The sequence below is a fragment of the Aspergillus oryzae genome, chromosome 3, assembly GCF_000184455.2.
Source record: "Aspergillus oryzae RIB40 DNA, chromosome 3".
NCBI classification, from domain to species: domain Eukaryota; kingdom Fungi; phylum Ascomycota; class Eurotiomycetes; order Eurotiales; family Aspergillaceae; genus Aspergillus; species Aspergillus oryzae.
The window spans coordinates 310,698-331,222 of record NC_036437.1 but is presented as its reverse complement, the minus strand read 5'-3'; the positions used below and the strand labels follow the sequence as shown (position 1 = coordinate 331,222).

The window sequence follows — 20,525 nt, the reverse complement described above, 5'->3', positions numbered from 1 at the left end:
AATGATACGACGACTTAACTATCGTTGTGTGCTTGCATGTATTCGTATTGCTAACCAAATACACACGGTCTACGAAGACCATTCGTGATGCAGGATTGGACACCCACCACGAGATATTTGCGGGATACTAACCAGCCACTGAACGTCGATACGGAAGTTATCCTCAAAATGCAGCTAAGCAGACACTAATGCACCGCTCCGTGTTACTGACACTTCGGCACAGTGGCAACCTGAGCTGATCAGCACATTGTGCGCTAGGTGAGGGGTAAATTTTGGTAGATAAAATCTCCATAATCAAAGTGAGACAAAACTTGCAGAATTGATGCATGGCTTGAGGTCATATCCACGCCACCGTTGTGTTCAGTTCGGAATTGTACCACTCGCCGTGGGTTGCTGACTTCCTTTATTTTAGCAGTGTTTATAGATACTGAACTTGCATAATACAGATCTACTTAAGTTTGGTTTAACTATACTTGACTGCTGATTGTATTTCCATAATGCTTTGAAGAAACTCCGGAGAAATTACTGCATGGTCTCGACAAGGTGAGTGGGGAACTAGCTGCCAGCCCGTTAATGCAACGGCACTACTGCATCGTGTGAGGGGGTATAGCATGCACCCTTGCTGAAGACTACCAATGAAAGGATTGCTAATAAAGTACACTGACCATTTTGGGTTGACACGGGTACCCTCTGAGCCATGCTGTCTCAGAAGCGCCGTTCTGGCTGATTCATTCGGATATGTCCATGCCAATGAATATGGTTTTCAAAGCACCCATTTAGTCGAAGGGGCGTTTGAAACCTCGAACAGAAAGTAATGTACCAATGATTCTAATCCCATGATGGATGAAAATGTCCATGAGATGGCAAGGCCAATATAAAAGGATAAAAAATGTGGTTGACGGTGAAGATGTCCTCGATAGATTGAGTAACTGATCATAAAAATACTACAAGGCCTCGGTATAGGTAAAAGAGTATGATCGTCGTGAAGATGACCCTGCCCACAAGAAATAGACCATTTATTCAGTGTCTAGAACTGACCATCTGCCCATCGTGACGTGGACATCTGCCAGGAAGATAGAAGGTCTGAGGGGTCAATCCCGGCACATGGTCTGCGGTTATATTGACTTATAATGCAGATGATATCAAAGTTCAAATTTCTCCGGACAATCTCGACCCGAGGACCACCACAAAAGACAGACAAGAACATCACCAACTTTCCAGGCAAGCGTTTTCCCCTTGATATCTTCGACTGGTTACGATAAGACAAAATGACCTAATTGAGCAACCTCTGCCATAAGTGGTGCATCTCGAACAAACAGCTTCATTCATAGTCTCTACACACCTCTTTTCGTAACGTATATAAACCTCTGGTAGTAGCCACCGGGTCTGACGGCCAATCGCAACGTCCTTGGTATGTCTATGGTGAGATAGACAATGGGCTAGACTTCAGTGGAAAGACAAGGTATTATGCTGCAAGCCCCGCTCTTGGTCATGGCGCTGACCACCCATCACCACACTAATGGTTTTGTCTGGATATTAGACAGCTAATAACTAACTGGTCCAGCTTTGGAGCCTATTACCTATGGGCAAATTAATCCTCCTCACACATTCCATGCAGGAATGAACATACGGCATTGCTTCTCTAGTACCTCTGATCCTCTCCATATTTATCTTTTGATACCTCCCGCCGGGAGATCGCTCGGCAGGTGGCACGGAAATTGTCGCGGAGGCAGCTGGCATGAATCATATCCTCCCCAGTGCAGCCTTACTGGAACACGATGCATTGGCTCCCATATTCTACATCTGACTGGTTACACTATACCGCAGTCATCCAGTCTATGAGATTGAAATGGCTCTAATTGGGAATCTCTTATTTCGTAAGTTTAGCCCTAATCGAACGATGCGTTAACAGTTATGAATGTAGCGATACTACTAATTGGGAAACGAGAGGCCATTTTACTAGGACAGTCTTTAGCAAAAAGGCTGGAGCCCAGCTTCCAGAAAACTACTCACTCCATGTCCCTGCAGAAAAGAAGCCTATATCGCATCCATTACAACGATCATCTATTCTAGCTCATCGAGGCCCGGGCCGGGCCCTGTGCCCATTACCACTTTGAGTAAGGTGCTGCGCCTGAACACAAAGAAGCCAAACGTTGGGAGCAATCTACCAATCATGGCTCACTGGTGCCTTATAATTAGGGTTTTTGGTTACACGAAAATGCCTTATTCAGACCTCATTGCTGTATGGGTGATTTTCTGTACATTGTACGTGGTTGAGATCATCGCTTCAATCTATACATTTGACAGCATTATACCGTCGACGGCTTTTGAATTCTGGGACCATATTTGCCAAGACAATATGTGATCAATTGGCTGTCGCCCTGGTTGATGATTTTCTCAGTATTGTACGTATAAGATCTGTTGAGCGTTAGGCCACTCAACTAAAATACTTCAGGCATTTGGTCGTGCCTCGAACCGAATAATCTGACCAACGAGATATTTCAGCTATAAGGTAGCGGCCGGACTTGGACGATTACTGTTAATCGAGGTCCATGGCTCATCTTGCGCCCCAAAATTCCTAGTACAAACATACGAATGGCGGATTTGTACGGAGTAACCTCTGTGTACCTATCACGGAATAATTGGTTGATCATCTCTTCCGTCTATCTACTAGTTGTAAGGCCCCTAGAGCTTGTTCAGGTGCAAGCATGACGATCCATATCTGGTCACGCGACAAGGCTTAACAAGATATAGAATAATGTGGGATTCAGGTGCTGTGATGGGATCGCAAGCTACCGTTTTTGTCCTCACATTCCAATCAATAGCCTGGGTCCATTCTTGACTTATTTGGAATCATAAGCTTCGTGGAGAGGCCTGCGGTCGTATCGTTGAGCAAACTTTCTCCCTCCGAAAAAATAATTTTATATGGAATGCGGTTGCGAAATGAACCGGGGTGGTGGCTTTTGTCATTCGCGAGGACAAAGTGATAGTGTCGCTGCCGAAGGATCAAACCTGCATTCGGCTTCCGTATCTGGAATCACTAGTATGCAACGCAACACAGGGACATCGGCACTGACCCCGAAACGTTTCCAACACCAGCTTGAACGGCGATTGCGTCTGCAGACAAAATAGTGCAACAGTAGCAAAAGGTGGGTGCAACGGTATCAGGGCTAAAAATGAAAAATTTCAGTCCCAGTCTAAGGGTTAGTGGCCCCTTCGAATCCTCATAAGCGGCCACGCGGCTATCGGTGGAGGGCCTGAAATTCTCAATATGCGACGATGAAAACCGCTAGGGCTGATACCCTGAGTCTGGGTCAGTTGGGTCCGGCATCCAAGTGGCCCATCGAAGCTTTTGCTTAGCAACGCAATGTGTAGTGGGACCTATAATTGCTCGGAAATGAGACATCTGTCGGACTAATGTGGTCTGGACCGTGAACTGAGCGAAGATAACCCGGTGCATTTTTCTGCGAGGCCTCTGGCAAGTATTTATCCTTCCAAGATCTCGAGAGATTGGTCTCATAAAATGACGAGATCTTGATCTACGTCATCCGTGCAATCTAGCATCATTGGCATATCTTCAGTCGTCTTGAGTCAGCAACAGGTGTGTGGGGCACATAATCATGGGCATTGACCAACCGGAAGCAGTCAACCCGGCATGCCTGCCAAGAAAACGCTCTCCAGCCATTCATTCGAAAGAAATGCGCCCGTAGGCCCGAAGTGCTGGGTCAACGGGGCCTTTCAATAGCTCGTTGTCTTGGCGATCGTCGAGGGGATCCCTGTTTCAATTTTCCCCGTGACGAATCACTGATTTGAAGGGCCAAAGAGCAAACCTGGTGAGAATTAAACAGCTTACGTAGACTTTGGAGGCACAGCCGTCGATCATGAAGCAAGTAACCGAGGATAACCCATCACAATTTCAGAGCAATCAGATTCAGGGTACAATCAACGGAGTTAAATTTGCCCCCTCAAGTGGACTAACGCAGACGCTAAGGTAGTGTGGCCGATGATGTGCACTGTGCGTCAAATCAACTCGACAGATGATAAATAACGACTCGTCGCGTCGAAAATGGGTCGGAGATTTGAAACCATGGAATGCGGTCTGACCCGAAATTTCGGCTTGAAGTCGAGTCCCATCGACCATTGGGAAATTGGAATGCGGAATTCGAGAACGTCTGTCCGCGTCCACCTGCAATTGGGGTTGTTTTAGTATTATTTCACGAAGAACCACTTTCCCGGTCTCTGAGACCTAATCCGGATTAGTTCCACTTAATTCAAGCTTAGCCAGGATGGGACTGGGTCACTTGCGATCCATGGATCATTTGCTATTCACCGAATGTCATTGCGTTTTTTTTTTTTTTTTTTTTTTTTAAACAATCTTCTGAGTTCTCAAATCAGGACTCGTTGCCCGTTTAGGATTTCTTGCAGCTCGCAGGTTCCCAAATGGGAAATAGGTATCTGCGAGAGCTTTGTAGTACTCCTACTGGTAGTCCTTCTAAGCTCTTGGATTTGTTGAGAGGCAAGGACAGACAATAGCGCCGTTAGAATTGAAGGATAAATAAACGTTGTTTTGTGCAGTGCAGCGCAGTACTAATAAGCAGTTTGCCCGATCCAGAGGATCTGCAAGGCACCACCTAGAGTCACAGTCAATGACAGAAAGAAGAAATCTTCACCATTTGAAAGAATGGACCAAGAATATCTTGTACTAACGAAAATAAAATAAAACAAAATAAAATAAAAATAAAAAAAAGGAAGAAGAATGTACTCCGTATGAAAAATTGAAGAAAAAGAAGTTCCAAAGAGTGGATCCTGCCAGAAAGTCTCCTGTCAGCCATGATCCATCACAATCCAGCCACTGACTTCAGTGTGCCTCGATTAGTCGTTGCATCCCCCTGTACTCCGAACCCTTCCCACGATCTCCGACCAGACTAAGCCTCATGAAGCTTCTATTTCCAGGACGGGCCTGATTTCAAGAGGGAACACCGCCAAAAAGAACCGAGACGATCTTGATATGGAAGGGAACAGTGGTTCCTCCTTTTGGTCTTCCCGCCAACGGTATTACTGGATGCGGGGTAGCGTTAAATCCTGTTGAGTGACTTGAGTCCTCACCTCGTGGCCACTATGCCAAAAGCAGAGTGGTCATCAGCTGACCCCGCGTGGGTTTTTTTTCTGTAGCGTCATCTAAAGTAGTAGCTGCTGCGAAACTTAACGCTTGCATGGATACTGTCCGGGAGGGCGTGTATTTAGCCCTTGGGGAAGAACAACCAGCCCGTCCCCGACCTTAGTTTTGCCTCTTTCTTGCTCCCCGACTAAAAAAAAAAAATTAAACCCCCAATTTCCTTTTCCCTTTCTACCATTATCTTATCTTTCTCCTCTTTTTCCCTCCTCTCTTAACCTTCGCCACTTCCTTTCCCCTCCCAGATGCTTTGATAACACAACCCATTAATTACCATTCACCCCCGGTTTCGACCAAAATCCTAGGCCTGAAGGCCTTTTTTTAACCAAGTTCAGCTTGGTCAACTTAGAGTTTAACCCGAGGGACCTTTTAGGTAGCGGTTACCCGCCTAGTTCGAGTGACAACTGTGCTTTGGGTCCACTTTGCGCCGCGACAGCAGTGCCCTTCCGGTAAATAGAGCCATCGGGATATCGCAGCACTGAACCCTCTTGACTCGTTCGATGATTTCCCCGGATTCTTCGCAATCGACCGATAGGTCAGCATTGTTTGCTAAACAGCCTATTCTGTTACACGAAGCCTCTGCTACAACGGCTTCGGGTAACAATGGAATTTCTTCGGTGTCTTCGGTGAGCTCTGGAGTAGAGGGCATCTGCTCTCCAGTATCCTTGAATGGAGAATTCTCACCGAATATAAAGGATGAAATGATTCACCAATTTCACCCCGGGGCTCCACAGCCCCTTCCGTCGCTTCAGATACGAACGGATCTGCCGCGCACAGCGCAACTGAGCCCGTCGAAAGAATCTGACCCATTCATGCATCACAGCATCTCGTCGAGCAGCCTTCCTCGAAGAACATCGAGTTTGCGTGGGTTTCTCGAAAGGCCCTCTTCCGGAGGAGGTTCCCTGTCCCCAGCGTCGTTATTGTCGTCGCCACAGCTCATGGCCATGGGAGACATCACTCCCTTGCCTTCGCCCATCAGTGGCGTCTCGCCATGGAAAATATCGCGTCGCAATTCACAGTCCTTGTCTCGGACCCCGTCACTTCTTTCGCGGAACGGCTCGAGCCTGAGCTTGCGCTTGAGTGACTCATCTCAAGTACTGGGGCCCTCGGAATGTCGATCGCGAAGCAAGCAACGTGGCATGGCGGAGATGTTAGGTGCTGACAAGCATTCAGAGACACCCAGCAAGCCGCGCCCTGATGGAGCTCCGAAGCATGCTCGTAATCGTAGCCTTAGTGAGTATGTCCCTCCGACGAAGGCCATTCCAATCAAGCCGCGTCCAATCGCAGTTTCGGGATCGGGTGTGTCTCAAGGCATCTTCTCATCGTCGAGTACCGACTCAAAGTCCAACAACCTACACCGGGAACAGCACCTAGCGGTTCATCGCGGCATCGCGATCCCCGCAATCCGTCCTCCAACACCGCCAAGGAGTAGTCGCAGTACATCTGATGGTGATGTGGAGCCCGTCATTCTCAGCCCACAATCCATGGATGGCTCGGATGAGATATATTCGGTACGTTCCATTCGGTCCCAGCAGCCGCGCAAATATCGCAAACTGCGCGAGCTCGGACAGGGCACATTTAGCCAAGTATGTCTAGCAGTACGCATGGAACTGCAGGATGATATGGACACGGGTTACAGTTCGAGCCTCCAAGGGGTGAATGCCGCTACGCAAAAGCTCGTCGCTGTGAAGGTCATTGAGCATGGCCCAGCGGGTGGAGCTGATGAGGAACGATTGGAGGTCTCGCTGAAGCGGGAAGTAGACATTCTGAAGTCGGTCAACCATCCATCACTTGTGCAACTAAAGGCGTTCGGAAGCGACGAAAAGCGCGCTCTTTTGGTCTTGGATTACTGCCCAGGAGGTGACCTGTTTGACGTCGCAACCTCTGGACCGAGGCCCATGAGCCCAGAACTCATTCGACGGATCTTCTCTGAGTTAGTGGCCGCCGTGCGTTACCTACACGCCAACTTCATAGTCCATCGGGACATCAAACTTGAGAGTAAGAGGTTCTACCGTGGCCCGGATTGACCATAGTGCTTACAAGTCGGACCAACTACAGATGTCCTAGTCACTCTGCCCCCCGCTGCTATGGAGGAGATAACTGATTGGCGTACATACGATCGCGCGGTAGTCACTCTTACGGACTTGGGTCTATCTAGACGGATTCCGCAACCTCCGGAGAGCCCGCTCCTCCAAACCCGATGTGGAAGCGAGGATTATGCAGCCCCGGAAATTCTAATGGGACAGCCCTATGACGGGCGGTCCACCGATGGTTGGGCCCTGGGCGTCTTGCTCTACGCGATGATGGAAAATCGACTACCGTTTGATGCTTTGCCGGGTACTCGAGGCGACCCGGCGAAACTCCGTGCTCGTACCCCACACCGCATTGCGCGATGTGAGTGGTCATGGTATCGGTATGCGGACAATGATGGTGAATGGGATCCCCAGAAGGGGAAAGATCTAGAGGGGGCCCGCGAGTGCGTCGAAGGGCTTCTAAAGCGGAACACTAAACGCAAAAGCTTGGATGAGATTGCATCCCTTGAATGGGTTGCGAAAGCGATTGATGTACCGGGTGGGTTGAAGAGAGGTGACAAAGAGGTACCGTAGAGCTGGTCTCTTGGTTCATGTTTCACCACTCTTCCTGTCGGTTCTTTATATTGCCTTACGTGATACAGAGATGGGCACCGGGGTGATGGACTGATAGTGTTCCTGTATCTGTCTTTCTTTTCTCCTCTTTTTCTTTTTCTTTGACCTTTTTTGCTCCGCTTCTTTCTTTCTATATTTTCCTTCTTCTCTTTCCTCCCCTTGTCTTTCTTCCCACTCCTCTTTCTCTTCTTTTCTTCCTCGCTATAACCTTTTCTCATTCCCTTCGCTTACTTTGGCTAGTCCAAAAGAACCGGTATACCCTTAGAACTATTTTGACTTGCCCTTCCTAACCCCTTTTATGCTGTACTTGCTTTCTTTTTATTCTTTTTATTTTTCTTTTAACGGATATACAATACTCATGACAAGACCGCAAGGAAAACGGGTGGTAGAAGACAACAATCGCAGGTTCTAGATGGTTTCGAAAAAGAGTTTAAGTGTATAATAATTAATTATAAACACAATACAAACAAACACTACTGAAGATGATTAGAGGTTCATTGCTGTCACTAGATTTTATGTATACTTGTAGGTAATTGAGTAGTCAATGACGCATGATTGGCCTGAGTGCTGACAAACTACGGCATGGGATTGGGCCAACCGGCATCGGGGAGCCTGAGGCTAACTCCGGCCCCCGACTTCGCTGCGGAGGACGGGCATCACTCACGGCGACCCGCTCCACTTTCTTGTAGAGTTTAGAAGCTATTTATTTTCTTTCAATTGAGTTCCCAATTGCCCTTGTGTGTCATTTCCACGGACCCCCATACCCCTCAAACTGCAACTATGCTTCTTTCACAAACCCGGGGGCGTATGCCCTCTGCTCTGCGGAGCCTCTCCAGGCGGTCCGCCGTCAATGTGTAAGGCGATTGAATGAATTGCCCTTTCCCATTCACCAATGGCACGTTGCTGATTGATTTTCACTACTAGTCGTCCCCTCTCTACCACCCTCCCCAAGCAAAAGGCCTCTTCCTCCGAAGACGACAACGCTCTGAACAAGGTCTCCCGCCATGTCACACAGCCCATCTCGCAGGGTGCTTCCCAGGCCATGCTTTACGCTACCGGTCTCACCGAGGAGGACATGAACAAAGCTCAAGTCGGTATCTCCTCCGTTTGGTATAGCGGTAACCCCTGTAACATGCATCTGCTCGATCTCAACCACCGCGTCAAGCAAGGTGTGGAACAGGCAGGCTTGATCGGCATGCAGTTCAACACCGTCGGTGTCAGTGATGCAATCAGTATGGGTACGAAGGGTATGCGATATTCTCTTCAGAGTCGTGATCTGATTGCCGACTCTATCGAGACTGTTATGGGTGGTCAGTGGTACGATGCCAACATCAGTATCCCGGGTTGCGACAAAAACATGCCCGGTGTGTTGATGGCCATGGGCAGAGTCAACCGGCCGAGCATTATGTTGTACGGAGGCACCATCAAGCCCGGTTGTGCCGCTACCCAAAACAATGCCGAGATTGACATCGTCTCCGCATTCCAGGCCTACGGGCAGTTCCTGAGCGGCGACATTACCGAGCCTCAGCGATTTGATATTATCCGTAACGCTTGCCCAGGAGGCGGTGCCTGCGGTGGTATGTACACGGCCAACACCATGGCCACCGCCATTGAGACCATTGGTATGACCCTCCCTGGCTCTTCTTCCAACCCCGCCGAGTCCCGCGCCAAGGACCTTGAGTGTCTGGCTGTTGGTGGGGCGATCAAGAAGCTTCTGAAGGAGGACATCCGCCCTAGGGATATTATGACCCGCCAAGCTTTCGAAAACGCCATGGTTGTGGTGAACATCACCGGTGGCTCGACCAACGCTGTGCTGCACTTGATTGCCATCGCTGATTCGGTCGGCATCAAGCTGGATATTGAGGACTTCCAGTCCGTCTCCGACCGTATTCCTTTCTTGGCTGATCTGAAGCCATCGGGCAAGTACGTCATGGCCGACATGCACAAGATCGGAGGTACCCCCGCACTGCTCAAGTTCCTGCTCAAGGAAGGCCTCATCGATGGTTCCGGCATGACTGTCACCGGTGAGACTCTAGCCAAGAACCTCGAGAAGGTTCCCGATTTCCCCGAAGATCAGAAGATCATCCGCCCTCTGTCCAACCCCATCAAGGAGACTGGCCATATCCAGATTCTGAAGGGATCCCTGGCTCCGGGTGGCAGTGTTGGTAAGATCACTGGCAAGGAGGGTACTTCTTTCACTGGTAAGGCACGTGTCTTCGATGATGAGGATGATTTCATCGCTGCTCTGGAGCGTGGTGAGATCAAAAAGGAGGACAAGACTGTTGTGGTTATCCGCTACACCGGGCCCAAGGGGGGTCCTGGTATGCCCGGTACGTATTGAGAGTTCAAATTCCTCTTGGTTAACGTAGCTAATCATTCCTCGTGGGATAGAAATGTTGAAGCCCTCTTCTGCCCTTATGGGCTATGGTCTCGGACAGTCGGTTGCCCTCATCACCGATGGACGTTTCTCCGGCGGCTCTCATGGCTTCCTGATCGGACACATTGTCCCTGAGGCTGCTGTTGGTGGACCTATTGGTCTCGTCAAGGATGGTGATGTCATCGTCATTGATGCTGAGAAGCGCGTTCTCGACCTTGAGGTTGACCAGGAGACTCTCGCCGAGAGACGCAAGCAGTGGGAAGCCGATAAGGAGGCCGGCAAGCTGCCTCCCACCGGTCTGACTATGAGAGGAACCCTCGGCAAGTACGCTAGGTATGTTATCTCTGCCCCATAGAATGCACATGGTTTGATCTTAGTTACTAACACGCTGCAACAGGACCGTCAAGGATGCCAGCCACGGCTGTATCACCGATGCTCTTGATTAAGTGTGAAGCTGTCGGGTGTATTTTATCTTTGCGCGGGACGCCATCGTAAAGCAAGGCGTCTTTTCCCGCCTATGTTGGAATGGGTGGAATATATGTCCTGGTTAATATATTATTGTCTTTGTGCCGCTTGGATAGGCGAACCAAAAGGATTGAAAAGCATTTCCTTTACCCTCATGTTGTTATTAGGAGCATTCATTAACATGATACCTTACAAAGTTCATTAATCTAGTTCTTTTAATCGATCTTTCGAGTAGGCGACAGCAATGGAGCATTTGAATATTCAGCTCCCATACCCTGAATGCGAATACTACACACCTCCTTTGCGCCACTGGTCTTTTGAAACCAGCGTTATAGCCATAGGCTCGTTATCACATCACGGATACATGTCCATTCAGAAAACTCTAATCACCTTACATGTGAGCGTAATTAACTTCGTCCTGACATTCTAGGCTCATTTCCCGCCCTTTTCCTGTATCATGACGCCGATGAATACCATGAGGACGGCAGCGTAGGTTACAGATGCGGCGAATACAGCCTCTAAGCTACTCAGATACCACGCCATGAGAAGCCCAAAAACTGACACGCAACCCGTTGTTACACCCAGTTGCAAATACAGTTCTTGTTTGAGTGCAAGCAACCACATGGGACCGACTAAGAAAGCGCCACCAACCAAGGCCCCAGCAATCCGCGACCAGAGTCCTCTCTTCAAGGTCTCAGTCCGAGTGGCACCGATAGGTTGCGCTCCGCCTTCGCCAGTCTCCCATGGTCCAGTTGGGATTGCCCCTTCTTTGAACGCTTCCATGTCGCTGGCAGTTTTTCCGTACCTGGTCATTTCCCTCATCAGCAGGTAGTTGTCGTGAATTCGCTCACTTGACGCAATGAACGGATCGTTGCGTTGCCCAGCATACCTCGCCATGTATTCATGGTCTTGGACAGCCTGAACTATTCATCGTTCGACGTCAGCAGGATGGACAAGATTTTAGAGTCTCTCTCCGGCAACCGCACCGTACTTCCTAAGAGTGGACTCCAGGGTTTGGATTTCTTCCTTTGGTCTCGCGTTTCCGTGGTCGAAATGAAGCGTGATAGCGGTTTGGATCAACCTGGCCTGGAGGTGTCTCATGTACATTCGATGCATGTCCGCCAAATTGATACGATAGCCATATTCCCCGTCCGACAGGGTCTTCCTTTGACCCCTGCCAGCTCTCAAGAGCTTATACGCCCAGCGTGGGATATAAGGTGGCCGTCTTGTCACTAAATTTATGAAACCGTTCCTGTGAAGATGGCGGATAGTATCCCACAAGCGAGCATCTTCTGCATTTACCTCTGCAGAGAAGGGGTTCTCGGCGCTGCTATCTCTAGTTGACATAGTGTGTGTACCCCCCACCTGAGCCTGGTAGGCATGAACTTCCCGTGCTCTGGTGGTGACAAGACGGCACGTTGTCCTTTTACATGTCTCTTTTTCCTTTTCCTTCGACGGTCAAATCCGTCAATTGATTGGTCGGTGGGAGCCTGCAGTTCAATCTGACAGCCTCGTCACTTCCCTCATCCGGTAAGATCAGCAGTGAGGCTCCAATCTTCATGTCAGCCCATCTCACACCCCACCGAGAAAGATAACCCAGCTTTGCAAAGAGGAGGTTTTTTCTCGCGCCAGCTCGGGACCAAAACATCCATTCCCACCATGTCCCAAGACATGGTAGAAGTCAAGGTGTCAAAACCAAACGATACTGAGCTATTGATAGAATATATCGCCCCGGTGGCTCAAATTTCAGCCTTGAAGTCCACGCACTACCATCAAATGTTGAAGGCCACGCACCATGATCGTTTTCTTCAAAACAGGGGATCTGAGACAGCAGATGGTATCCGCATCCAGGTGACACATGGATCCTGCGATGTCGAGTTCGAGGATGGGCGCTACCGAATTCAATGTTCTACGGATGATATTCGTTTTCTGATACTATTTATCAACTTCCCCTTTCGGACTATCTGTCAGCCAGTCGGTCAGACAATTATTGAATTCGGTACCAGATTTACGTTCGATGACTGGTATAAGTCAATATCTTTTGATCCTGCGGTAATAAATTCCTTCGAACGCAGATACAAGAAACGCCAAAGAAACAAGAAACGCCGTCGATGCTCGTGGTTTACACTCCGATGCTGGTAAGACACATCGGGCTGGGTGGGATGTCTGAGGTAAATGCCCTCCTCCGTACACTCGAACTATTTCCAGCTAAGGAGGAAGTCTGCACCAGTTGGAGGAACGACTAAGGGGCATCAGTCTTGGAAGATAACAGGATAAGAGTCTAGTCCCGGCTAATACACCCTACACCCAGTCGGGGCAAAGCGAATCTTATATGGGATTTAGCCTTGTTACGGATATTTCCATCTTAATTTGGAAGCACTAGTTATCGATTTATATACTAAGGAAATCCTCATACGCGGATTACTATTATTGTGTATATAGCCTAGTGTCGAGTGAGTATCTTTTTAGATCAGAAGTTTGTGGCTATCTTTTACTAATTGAGCAATCTACCGAGTGTTATGGAGTGCTCTTCTTAGGTTCTTGTTTCTTTCTTGTTGGACTAGGATGGCAGTAGGCATTTCCCTTGTTTCTCTACCTATAGAAATCCCGATCTACCTCAAGAAGAAACACGCAACCTCAATTCACTCACAAGACATTCTCTACGAAAGCATATAAACAGTCCCTGAACGGCTAAAGGGTTGAATCTAATAATGATGGAAAAGACCTACCCAACAGAAAGCCAATCTTCTATATCATGCGGAACCCGCCCACGGAACAGTTGTGCGAGGTTACGTTCAGCACAGATTAGTAGTGGAATGATCACATCACGCTGGGCTCATGTCGTAGTATATCCTCTCCACAAAAACGTATCTTTAGTTATTGTTTATAAGATCCTGATCTCCACAAGCGTGTCTCGCCTGTTGCGGTTATATAGGACCATAAAGATGACAGATGTATGTATCGGCATGATGTTCAACTTCGTCTACGAATGCTAGAAGTTAGGTTCTCCAGGTACATGGTAGAATTACTTAGTGACTTGGCTGCTAGAGACGAGGCGGAATACTAAAATGGTAGACGCTTTGTAGGGTGGTTGGAGGATTTGTAGATTGGACTAGTATTCAGATGTATATGTAGATCTAAGATGTGTTAGTTTGCGAGGTCTAGATCTTTGTATTGGGAAAGTGTTGGTTTAGACTGGGATTGTCTTGCATTAAGGCTGATAGGGTGGTGGCTCTTGTGATCTGCGGGTGAGGTGCTCGATTCTTTCTTGATACAAGCCCATCCAGTGCTTTATGGGGTCTCCGAAGATGACATCATGTATGATTTCGCTAGGGATTTGGCAGGCCTCGATTTCATCTTTCTGGATGGTGTTTGCGCCGTGCGGTAAGTTGAGGACGGGGTCTTGGGATTGGTGTCGCAGGAGGACTACGTTCCCAGCAAGATGAAGCGTAGCCGGTGGCACACGCCAAATGGCAGGTTTATCTTTCCTGCTGACGAAGGGATATGTTCGACTTGTGCCGAGAGAGAACGGCGCGGGCGACATGTAGAGGTTCAGCAACGAGGTGATATAAGGTTTTTCGGCCCGGGGCACGGGATCACCCTCGTTAATAAACGCATAGAACATCGATCCTAGTGATGCGGGTGACTTCGTCGGGAACAGAGGTCTAATAGAGACTGGCGGCGCACCGAATGTCACGCAATGGATGCTTCCGAAGAAACTAGCCAAGTGCTTTAGTTCAGACGACACGCTCGTTGAGAGCAAATGACAGTACAGCAGACTGGCCACTGCTCCGCCGGCAGAATGACCCGTCAGGGTAAGTGAATAGGACGCGCGATTGGGATCCTCAGTTAGTAGATCTCGGAGGTACGCCGCGACGGAAGGGACCATTCTCTGTGCCACGGTGAGGAATCCCGCGTGGCAGAGGTTCTCTGGGTCGTCGAGGAAGTTCTCTGGGGCTGTTGGGAGCGTTTTCATGTTCACGGCCCAATCGCGGAAGCTTTGCGTTCCTCGGATTGCGACCACGATGCTCTTGAGATCGTCTGATGCGAGTGGCTTGATTACCATTGCTTTCGTTCCCTGGCGGATGTTGGCGCTTACGTAGGGGTTGCTAGTCGTGGTGAGTTCTACGGGTTTCTTATAGGCTGAGCTGGAGTACTGGGCTGCTAGGCGGATGAGAGCATATGTTTGCGGCAGTCTATAATATGAGTTTAGATCCACATGTATTGGTAAATAGAGAGTATGGGTGATACGTACATTTGCACTGGAGGAAGGTGAGCCGGGAGCCGGGAGTTGTGGTACAGATAGGTCTTCGAGAAGAAACTGGGACCTGTTGATGTCGCTTTCACCTCTTTTTCTGTGCCTGTCTTTGTATATGAGACCTCATCGCCGTATGCCGTGACTGGATACCCGTATCAGTATGTAGTGGGGATGGAAAATAGATCTGACACAGGAATCCCAGGGCGGTTGGTAAACATACCCATATCCTCCTTATCTCGAAACAATCCCTCATCCATAGAAGTAATCATATGATCCAACTTCCTCAGCATGGTCCCATAAAGATCCACACTCGAGTGCGTCACATTAGTCACATACTCGCGCATCTGTTGCTCCAGATTGATTACAGAGCTCCGCGCCTTTAATTTTGAATCGCTGGCCATGGCCTTTGTCTGAGAGATTGCATTAGAGAGATCCGCATAGGACCCATATTTTGCGAGGGAGCGTCTGGCTCTTTGTTTCCTTGAGATTGAATCTTGAGCCTCATATTGGCTAAGTGACTCTGTGAACGACCCCTCCGTCACAAGGGTCGTTCCGGAAAGACTAAGCGACGTGGTTGTGTTGTTGTCATGGCTGTAGATCGTTGATGCCGTGGACAGAGAATGAACTGTAGATGCTGCTGTTGGTATCATGTACAGTGAGGTGGAGCGTGTATGCGCTACGGAGGATGCTCCTTGAGCTGGTTGTAGTTTCTCTTTGCGACGCCTGAGCCCCATGTTCACCGCTATGTCTTCCTCTTCATGATATGGGTGTGGCGTGGTTAGTAATTATGCAAGCACATTGAGGATCAATCCATGGGAAACTGAATCAGGGACTAGAAATTAAGCCTTACGGGCGGCGCTTCCTTATAAGAATGACAGTTTAGCGGGGTTTGGGATCGTCTTCTGGAGAGTGGGGGCCGAATTTCATTGTTTTGAAGTTAGTCCTGAGAGTGTCAGGTGATGGCGGACTACTACTAGTAGTAGGGCTGTAGTGGCTGTCTACAAGCTTTTATTGGCGCTATCATGCAGGGTCATCGGGGAGATCCGGTCCTCTTCCACTCTCTGTATGTGCTTCGTTGGCACACCGGCAAGGGTGCTGTCTCACCGCTGGCCTGTTTCTCGTTTCTCTTTTCCCTTATTCTACTCATGTGTTGCTGGTTCGAAAGCTAGTATAGACTCAACCTACTGGGGATATCCCCCTATGATGCTACCGAAGAATATACAACTTCATCACCATGTTCGTCGCGTCTTCGTCCACATTCGGACAAAATCCTTCTTCTCCGGAACGCCCAATCCAACCCGCTTGACTCTTCCCAGACGTGCCAGGGAGTCTGCCACATTGTCCAACAAGGCCTTCTCAGCCCGCGTCAACTCTGCATCCTCCGTGTCCAGGGATCCATACGTACTATCCTTGTCCAGTGTATCCAAATAGTTGGTATCATACGTAGACTTCCGGGTAGTGAATCCGCCCTCTCCATCAACTCCACTCACCACCCCCTCGGCAATGCGCACCCGGATACAGTGCGTGGGTTTGCTGAGCAGCGTCCACAAGAAGCTCACATAACTTCCGGGAAGTGGCGTCACAACATCAGCCGGGGTATACCGCAGGCTGACGGGGTAGATCTTAGTCTTCGGGGCCACACTCAAGAGCGAGGGGCTGGGGGGCAGGATGCCCCGCGCATTGGTGGTCGTGCATTCGGGGAACGTGACGATGGGTCGCCCGGGGTTTTTCTTGACTAAGGTCGCAAGATCCACCAAGCGTGCTTTCGGGGGTGGGTTAGCTTGCGGGATGGCGAATGCGCGCAGGATCGCCTGGAAGAGGGAGATCTGTTCGACCTTCCGCGAGTTCGGGTAGGAAGCAGTGAAGACGGGGTCGAATATGGCGGCCAGGTAGACTGCGTCGATGGGGGATGTAAACGAGGAGGCAATGACGGAGCCTGGACCTGGAAGACGCGCTTGATGTTGCTTGGAGAGGGATCTGTGATGGGTTCTTAGCCCTGCGCGTTCGGTGACGTCGCCTCCAGTCGACTCACCCTTTCCTCACGCCGTCCACTTGAAGATCAATCCACCATATGCTGGGCACCCCTAGAATACACCACAAGGATGCCTTCTTCCCTAGCGATCCAATCGGAAGCCATTGTAGCACGAGGAAGTAGCTGACACAAACGAAGATAAACAGCGGAAGACGGAAAAAGAAGAGGAAGACGCGTAACGGCAGCTGAAAGCCGGCGGGTTGAGGTGGAATAGGAAGGAAAGGCGCAATTCCCGACCCTAGACGGTCCCACTAGTTAGCCTGACCGATGGCAGGGGCCAGCAATTTCACGAGATGCACCCACCTCGATCTCGGAACTGAGTGAATTTCTCCATGTTTCAACGACGGTGTGGTGTTGCGATCACAGTACGTTTCATGTGGCCATCCCCTGGATTGGTGCGCTACTGCAGGGTGCGGTTGAGAGGGACTGACAGCAAACGGGCACTGGCCAGAATCGGCTCGGGTCGAGTAATCAATTGAGCCTCGCTGTCCTTTATCGGATGTCGTGAGCGAGGCGGAGTTTTCGACTTTCACATGTCCCCGAGGCCAAGCATGCCCTGTCGCCTGAGGCAGCCATATGCCACTAACCGCATTGGGGCATGGCAGTCCTGGGGCATCCACGATCGAATATAAGTATACTGACATTATAAAGAATCTAGCCAATGGCTCTCTATTACATATATAGATTATTAGATACATCTATAAAGCAATGCGAAGTGGCGAGAATAGATTGCTAGAGAGTTCCAGGTTAGTTGAAGCATAAATATAGCTTACTCAGCTTGATACACATTTAGACGTACAGCAGGCCAACTAAACAACTACTACCGTTTGGCTCATTCAATAACCTTAGACGCGGGAAGGATACTAAACAAGGTAAGCGTCCCAATCAACTTCCAAACTGTAGTCGCTGACTCTTCTGGAATGCTAACGGCATCAACAACAAAAAGGAAACGTGCATTGTTAATTATGCTTGACTCATATTTCGTTCGTAGTTTGATAAAAGAACATCATCTCATCGTCTATTCCCTCTCAGACACCACAATACCCCACTCATGCTCTGCACGCCCATACATGATATCGCTCAACCAGCCCTTGATCTTACCAGTGACCTCACCGGGTCCACCATCAGGTCCCGTCGGGATAGGAATATCATGCTCTCGGTGCTGAATCGCCGAGACAGGGGTGATGAACCACTAAATCAATATTAGCACAGGAACATTTATCACACCTAATTAACGAGAACAAACTTACCGCCGTGCCCGCAGCAAACGACTCCAGCAGTCGGCCTTCCGCCTCGGCCTCGATCAGCTCACCAATAGTATACTTGCGCTCAGTGACTTCAAACTCATCACTGAGTCTTTCCTTTGCCAACTCCAAGCAGCTGCGCCGGGTAACACCATCCAGAATAAGCCGGTCATCTAACGGCGCCGTGATAATTTCCTTCTTGCCATCCTTGCGGTGCCAGACCACAAAGAAATTACTACCGCCCGCCTCTGTACACTCACCCTGATCACCGTATAGCCAGAGTATTTGATGAAAGCCACGTTGCATAGCATCTTGCGTGGCGAGGACCGACGGCCCATAATTCGCACCAACCTTGGCATAGCCGAATCCACCCACCCAAGAACGAACCATATCTTCTGGTGAAGTCAAAAGCCTCATTCCCCCGGGTGGAGTATCCTGTCGAGGCATATAGCTCAGGATGATGTATAAGATCGCTTGCTTGGACTTCACAAGACCGATAGTCGGCTGGGTGCCGATGAGTGTCGGTCTCAAGTACAGGAAGTTACCGGCTCTCTCCTTGGGGAGCCATTTCGCGCCGTCGACTTCGAGGAGGGCGAATATGAGCTTTGTTATCTCGTCGGCGTCGGCTTGGGGTAGGGAGATACGACTCGCGGACATGTTCAAGCGGGCGGCGTTGCGATCTGGACGGAAGACCCGGAGCTTACCGTCGTAGCCGCGGTATACTTTGAGTCCCTCGAAGCACTCGGTAGCGTAGTGTAAGCAGGAGGCTGTGGGCATGAGATTCAATGGACCGTATGGCTTCAACTCTGGGGCTGACCAGCCTGTGGAGGCTTTCCAGGTTGCGACGACCATGTGGTCGGTGCAGATGGTCTCGTCGCCGGAATGAGCTGTTGTTTCGTCGGGAACATCGCGTGGGTTGGTAGTGTAGGTGTAGATCAACTTGGAGGCGTCAAGGGGTTGACCGGCCTGTTTCTCGGTGACAACAGGGGCTTCGGGTTTGGTTTTCTGTGACTCGATAGCGGAGGGAGCCATGATATGCGGTATTAGGAGTTATTAGGGATGCTTGGGAGCTGTACACTTGAGAAGGATTGACACTCGCCCGTACTGCAGGAGAACGTATTTATAGCTCATCGCCCGACGCCAAGATGGCAGGATTTGACTTCAACTCAGGATATCCCAGTTACGAGGTCACATAGAACCAAGGCCTATACGAGTTGTGTAGATAGTATACGGGCCCACATTTAGGTGGGGACAAGGGTGTACTCCGTAGGGCGTAATAACACGCCCTCTGAGTCTGAGAGCCTTTGACCCACTTCTTCCACCGGGGAGTTGTGAGACCAGTCCGAAATGTGGAGTATGCGGGCTAACAAGAGCCATGAAGTTATCCTCCAATAAATATTCCGCGATAACGCCCATGTAGGAGGGCTTTAAGTGTTTTCTTGTCTTCTGTTGGAAGTCTAGAGCATCCCGGTGAAAAGCTCTTGAGAATGACTCATCGGGTATTGCCAAGATGCATGGCATACTTCAATAGTGGTTGACTATAGTCCCTTATGGGGTTTAAGCTGCGTATAATGTGGGAGAATATACAATTGACTAAGACATGTAGAATCCGGTCAGATAATACGTATTAGGGCGTGGGGGCAACATATACTCCGTCTGCTTGGAAGAGGCCGAATGATTTCCTATACAATTTAGCGTCTATTGCATCAGGAACGATCCAGATGAGTAAGATACGAACACGAGTTGGTCAGGTCGTGGAGGAGCTCTGTTTTTCTCGAAAAGTAGCCTGCCATTGAGGGTGATCCGCAGTCGTCTAATTCCAGGGATCCTCAAAATCAAACATAAGATGCCATGCTTCCCGTCGGAACATTGCATCAGTAGGAACAGTTCAAAGGCGCGTCTGCCCCTCTGCGCAGTGGCTCAAGTGACGAGTCAGAACTTGCGTGTGTAAATACAGACCCGAGTCCTGCACCTGGAGTTGACCTAACACGATGTTGCAGAATGTTTGGGAACGTAAGAAGACGCCCTTCCTTTGTGACCGAACTTCGGTTGGGTTTGAATGACAAGGTTATGTTCGAGACGACAGGTCGTGCCACAAGAGGCAAGGCTGTCGATAAATCCGACCTCCCCTGGTCATCACCACCACTAGCATTGATATCACTCTGAAAGGCAGCCCGTGACAACATCTCTTGTTCTTGATTTTTCTTTCTTCCCACGGGATTGCGTCTTCCAGGCGGATCCGTGGCTACCACTTGATCTGCCAGAGTGAGCTGACTGTCGAGAAGAGGCACTCGTACCACTCTCAGGACTAGTCGTCGAAGCGGCTCGGGA

General features: G+C 49.5%; 6 protein-coding genes across 6 annotated transcripts; 2 read left to right on the top strand and 4 right to left on the bottom strand.

The window, feature by feature from the left end:
- Nucleotides 1-3,881: 3,881 nt before the first annotated feature.
- Nucleotides 3,882-7,779, top strand: AO090023000128 (putative protein kinase; the record flags this gene model as incomplete). Its single annotated transcript, XM_023235435.1, has 4 exons — nucleotides 3,882-3,991; nucleotides 5,479-5,622; nucleotides 5,709-7,171; nucleotides 7,232-7,779. 4 exons carry the CDS (start codon nucleotides 3,882-3,884, stop codon nucleotides 7,777-7,779), a joined length of 2,265 nt encoding a protein of 754 aa, XP_023090456.1.
- An 819-nt stretch (nucleotides 7,780-8,598) lies between these two features.
- Nucleotides 8,599-10,641, top strand: ilv3 (dihydroxy-acid dehydratase ILV3; the record flags this gene model as incomplete). Its single annotated transcript, XM_001820655.3, has 4 exons — nucleotides 8,599-8,672; nucleotides 8,743-10,148; nucleotides 10,210-10,528; nucleotides 10,593-10,641. The coding sequence occupies 4 exons, from the start codon at nucleotides 8,599-8,601 to the stop codon at nucleotides 10,639-10,641; spliced, it is 1,848 nt and encodes a 615-aa protein (XP_001820707.1).
- A 451-nt stretch (nucleotides 10,642-11,092) lies between these two features.
- AO090023000126 (uncharacterized protein) lies at nucleotides 11,093-11,776 on the bottom strand (the record flags this gene model as incomplete). The annotated part of the gene is made up of 2 exons (XM_001820654.3): nucleotides 11,093-11,583; nucleotides 11,647-11,776. The coding sequence occupies 2 exons, from the start codon at nucleotides 11,774-11,776 to the stop codon at nucleotides 11,093-11,095; spliced, it is 621 nt and encodes a 206-aa protein (XP_001820706.3).
- A 2,095-nt stretch (nucleotides 11,777-13,871) lies between these two features.
- On the bottom strand, nucleotides 13,872-15,319 carry AO090023000125 (lipase family protein; the record flags this gene model as incomplete). The annotated part of the gene is made up of 3 exons (XM_023235434.1): nucleotides 13,872-14,856; nucleotides 14,916-15,021; nucleotides 15,139-15,319. The coding sequence occupies 3 exons, from the start codon at nucleotides 15,317-15,319 to the stop codon at nucleotides 13,872-13,874; spliced, it is 1,272 nt and encodes a 423-aa protein (XP_023090455.1).
- An 828-nt stretch (nucleotides 15,320-16,147) lies between these two features.
- On the bottom strand, nucleotides 16,148-17,284 carry AO090023000124 (lysophosphatidic acid acyltransferase LOA1; the record flags this gene model as incomplete). Its single annotated transcript, XM_001820652.3, has 3 exons — nucleotides 16,148-16,895; nucleotides 16,951-17,188; nucleotides 17,254-17,284. The coding sequence occupies 3 exons, from the start codon at nucleotides 17,282-17,284 to the stop codon at nucleotides 16,148-16,150; spliced, it is 1,017 nt and encodes a 338-aa protein (XP_001820704.1).
- A 684-nt stretch (nucleotides 17,285-17,968) lies between these two features.
- AO090023000123 (uncharacterized protein) lies at nucleotides 17,969-19,226 on the bottom strand (the record flags this gene model as incomplete). Its single annotated transcript, XM_001820651.3, has 2 exons — nucleotides 17,969-18,142; nucleotides 18,201-19,226. The coding sequence occupies 2 exons, from the start codon at nucleotides 19,224-19,226 to the stop codon at nucleotides 17,969-17,971; spliced, it is 1,200 nt and encodes a 399-aa protein (XP_001820703.1).
- Nucleotides 19,227-20,525: the final 1,299 nt, after the last annotated feature.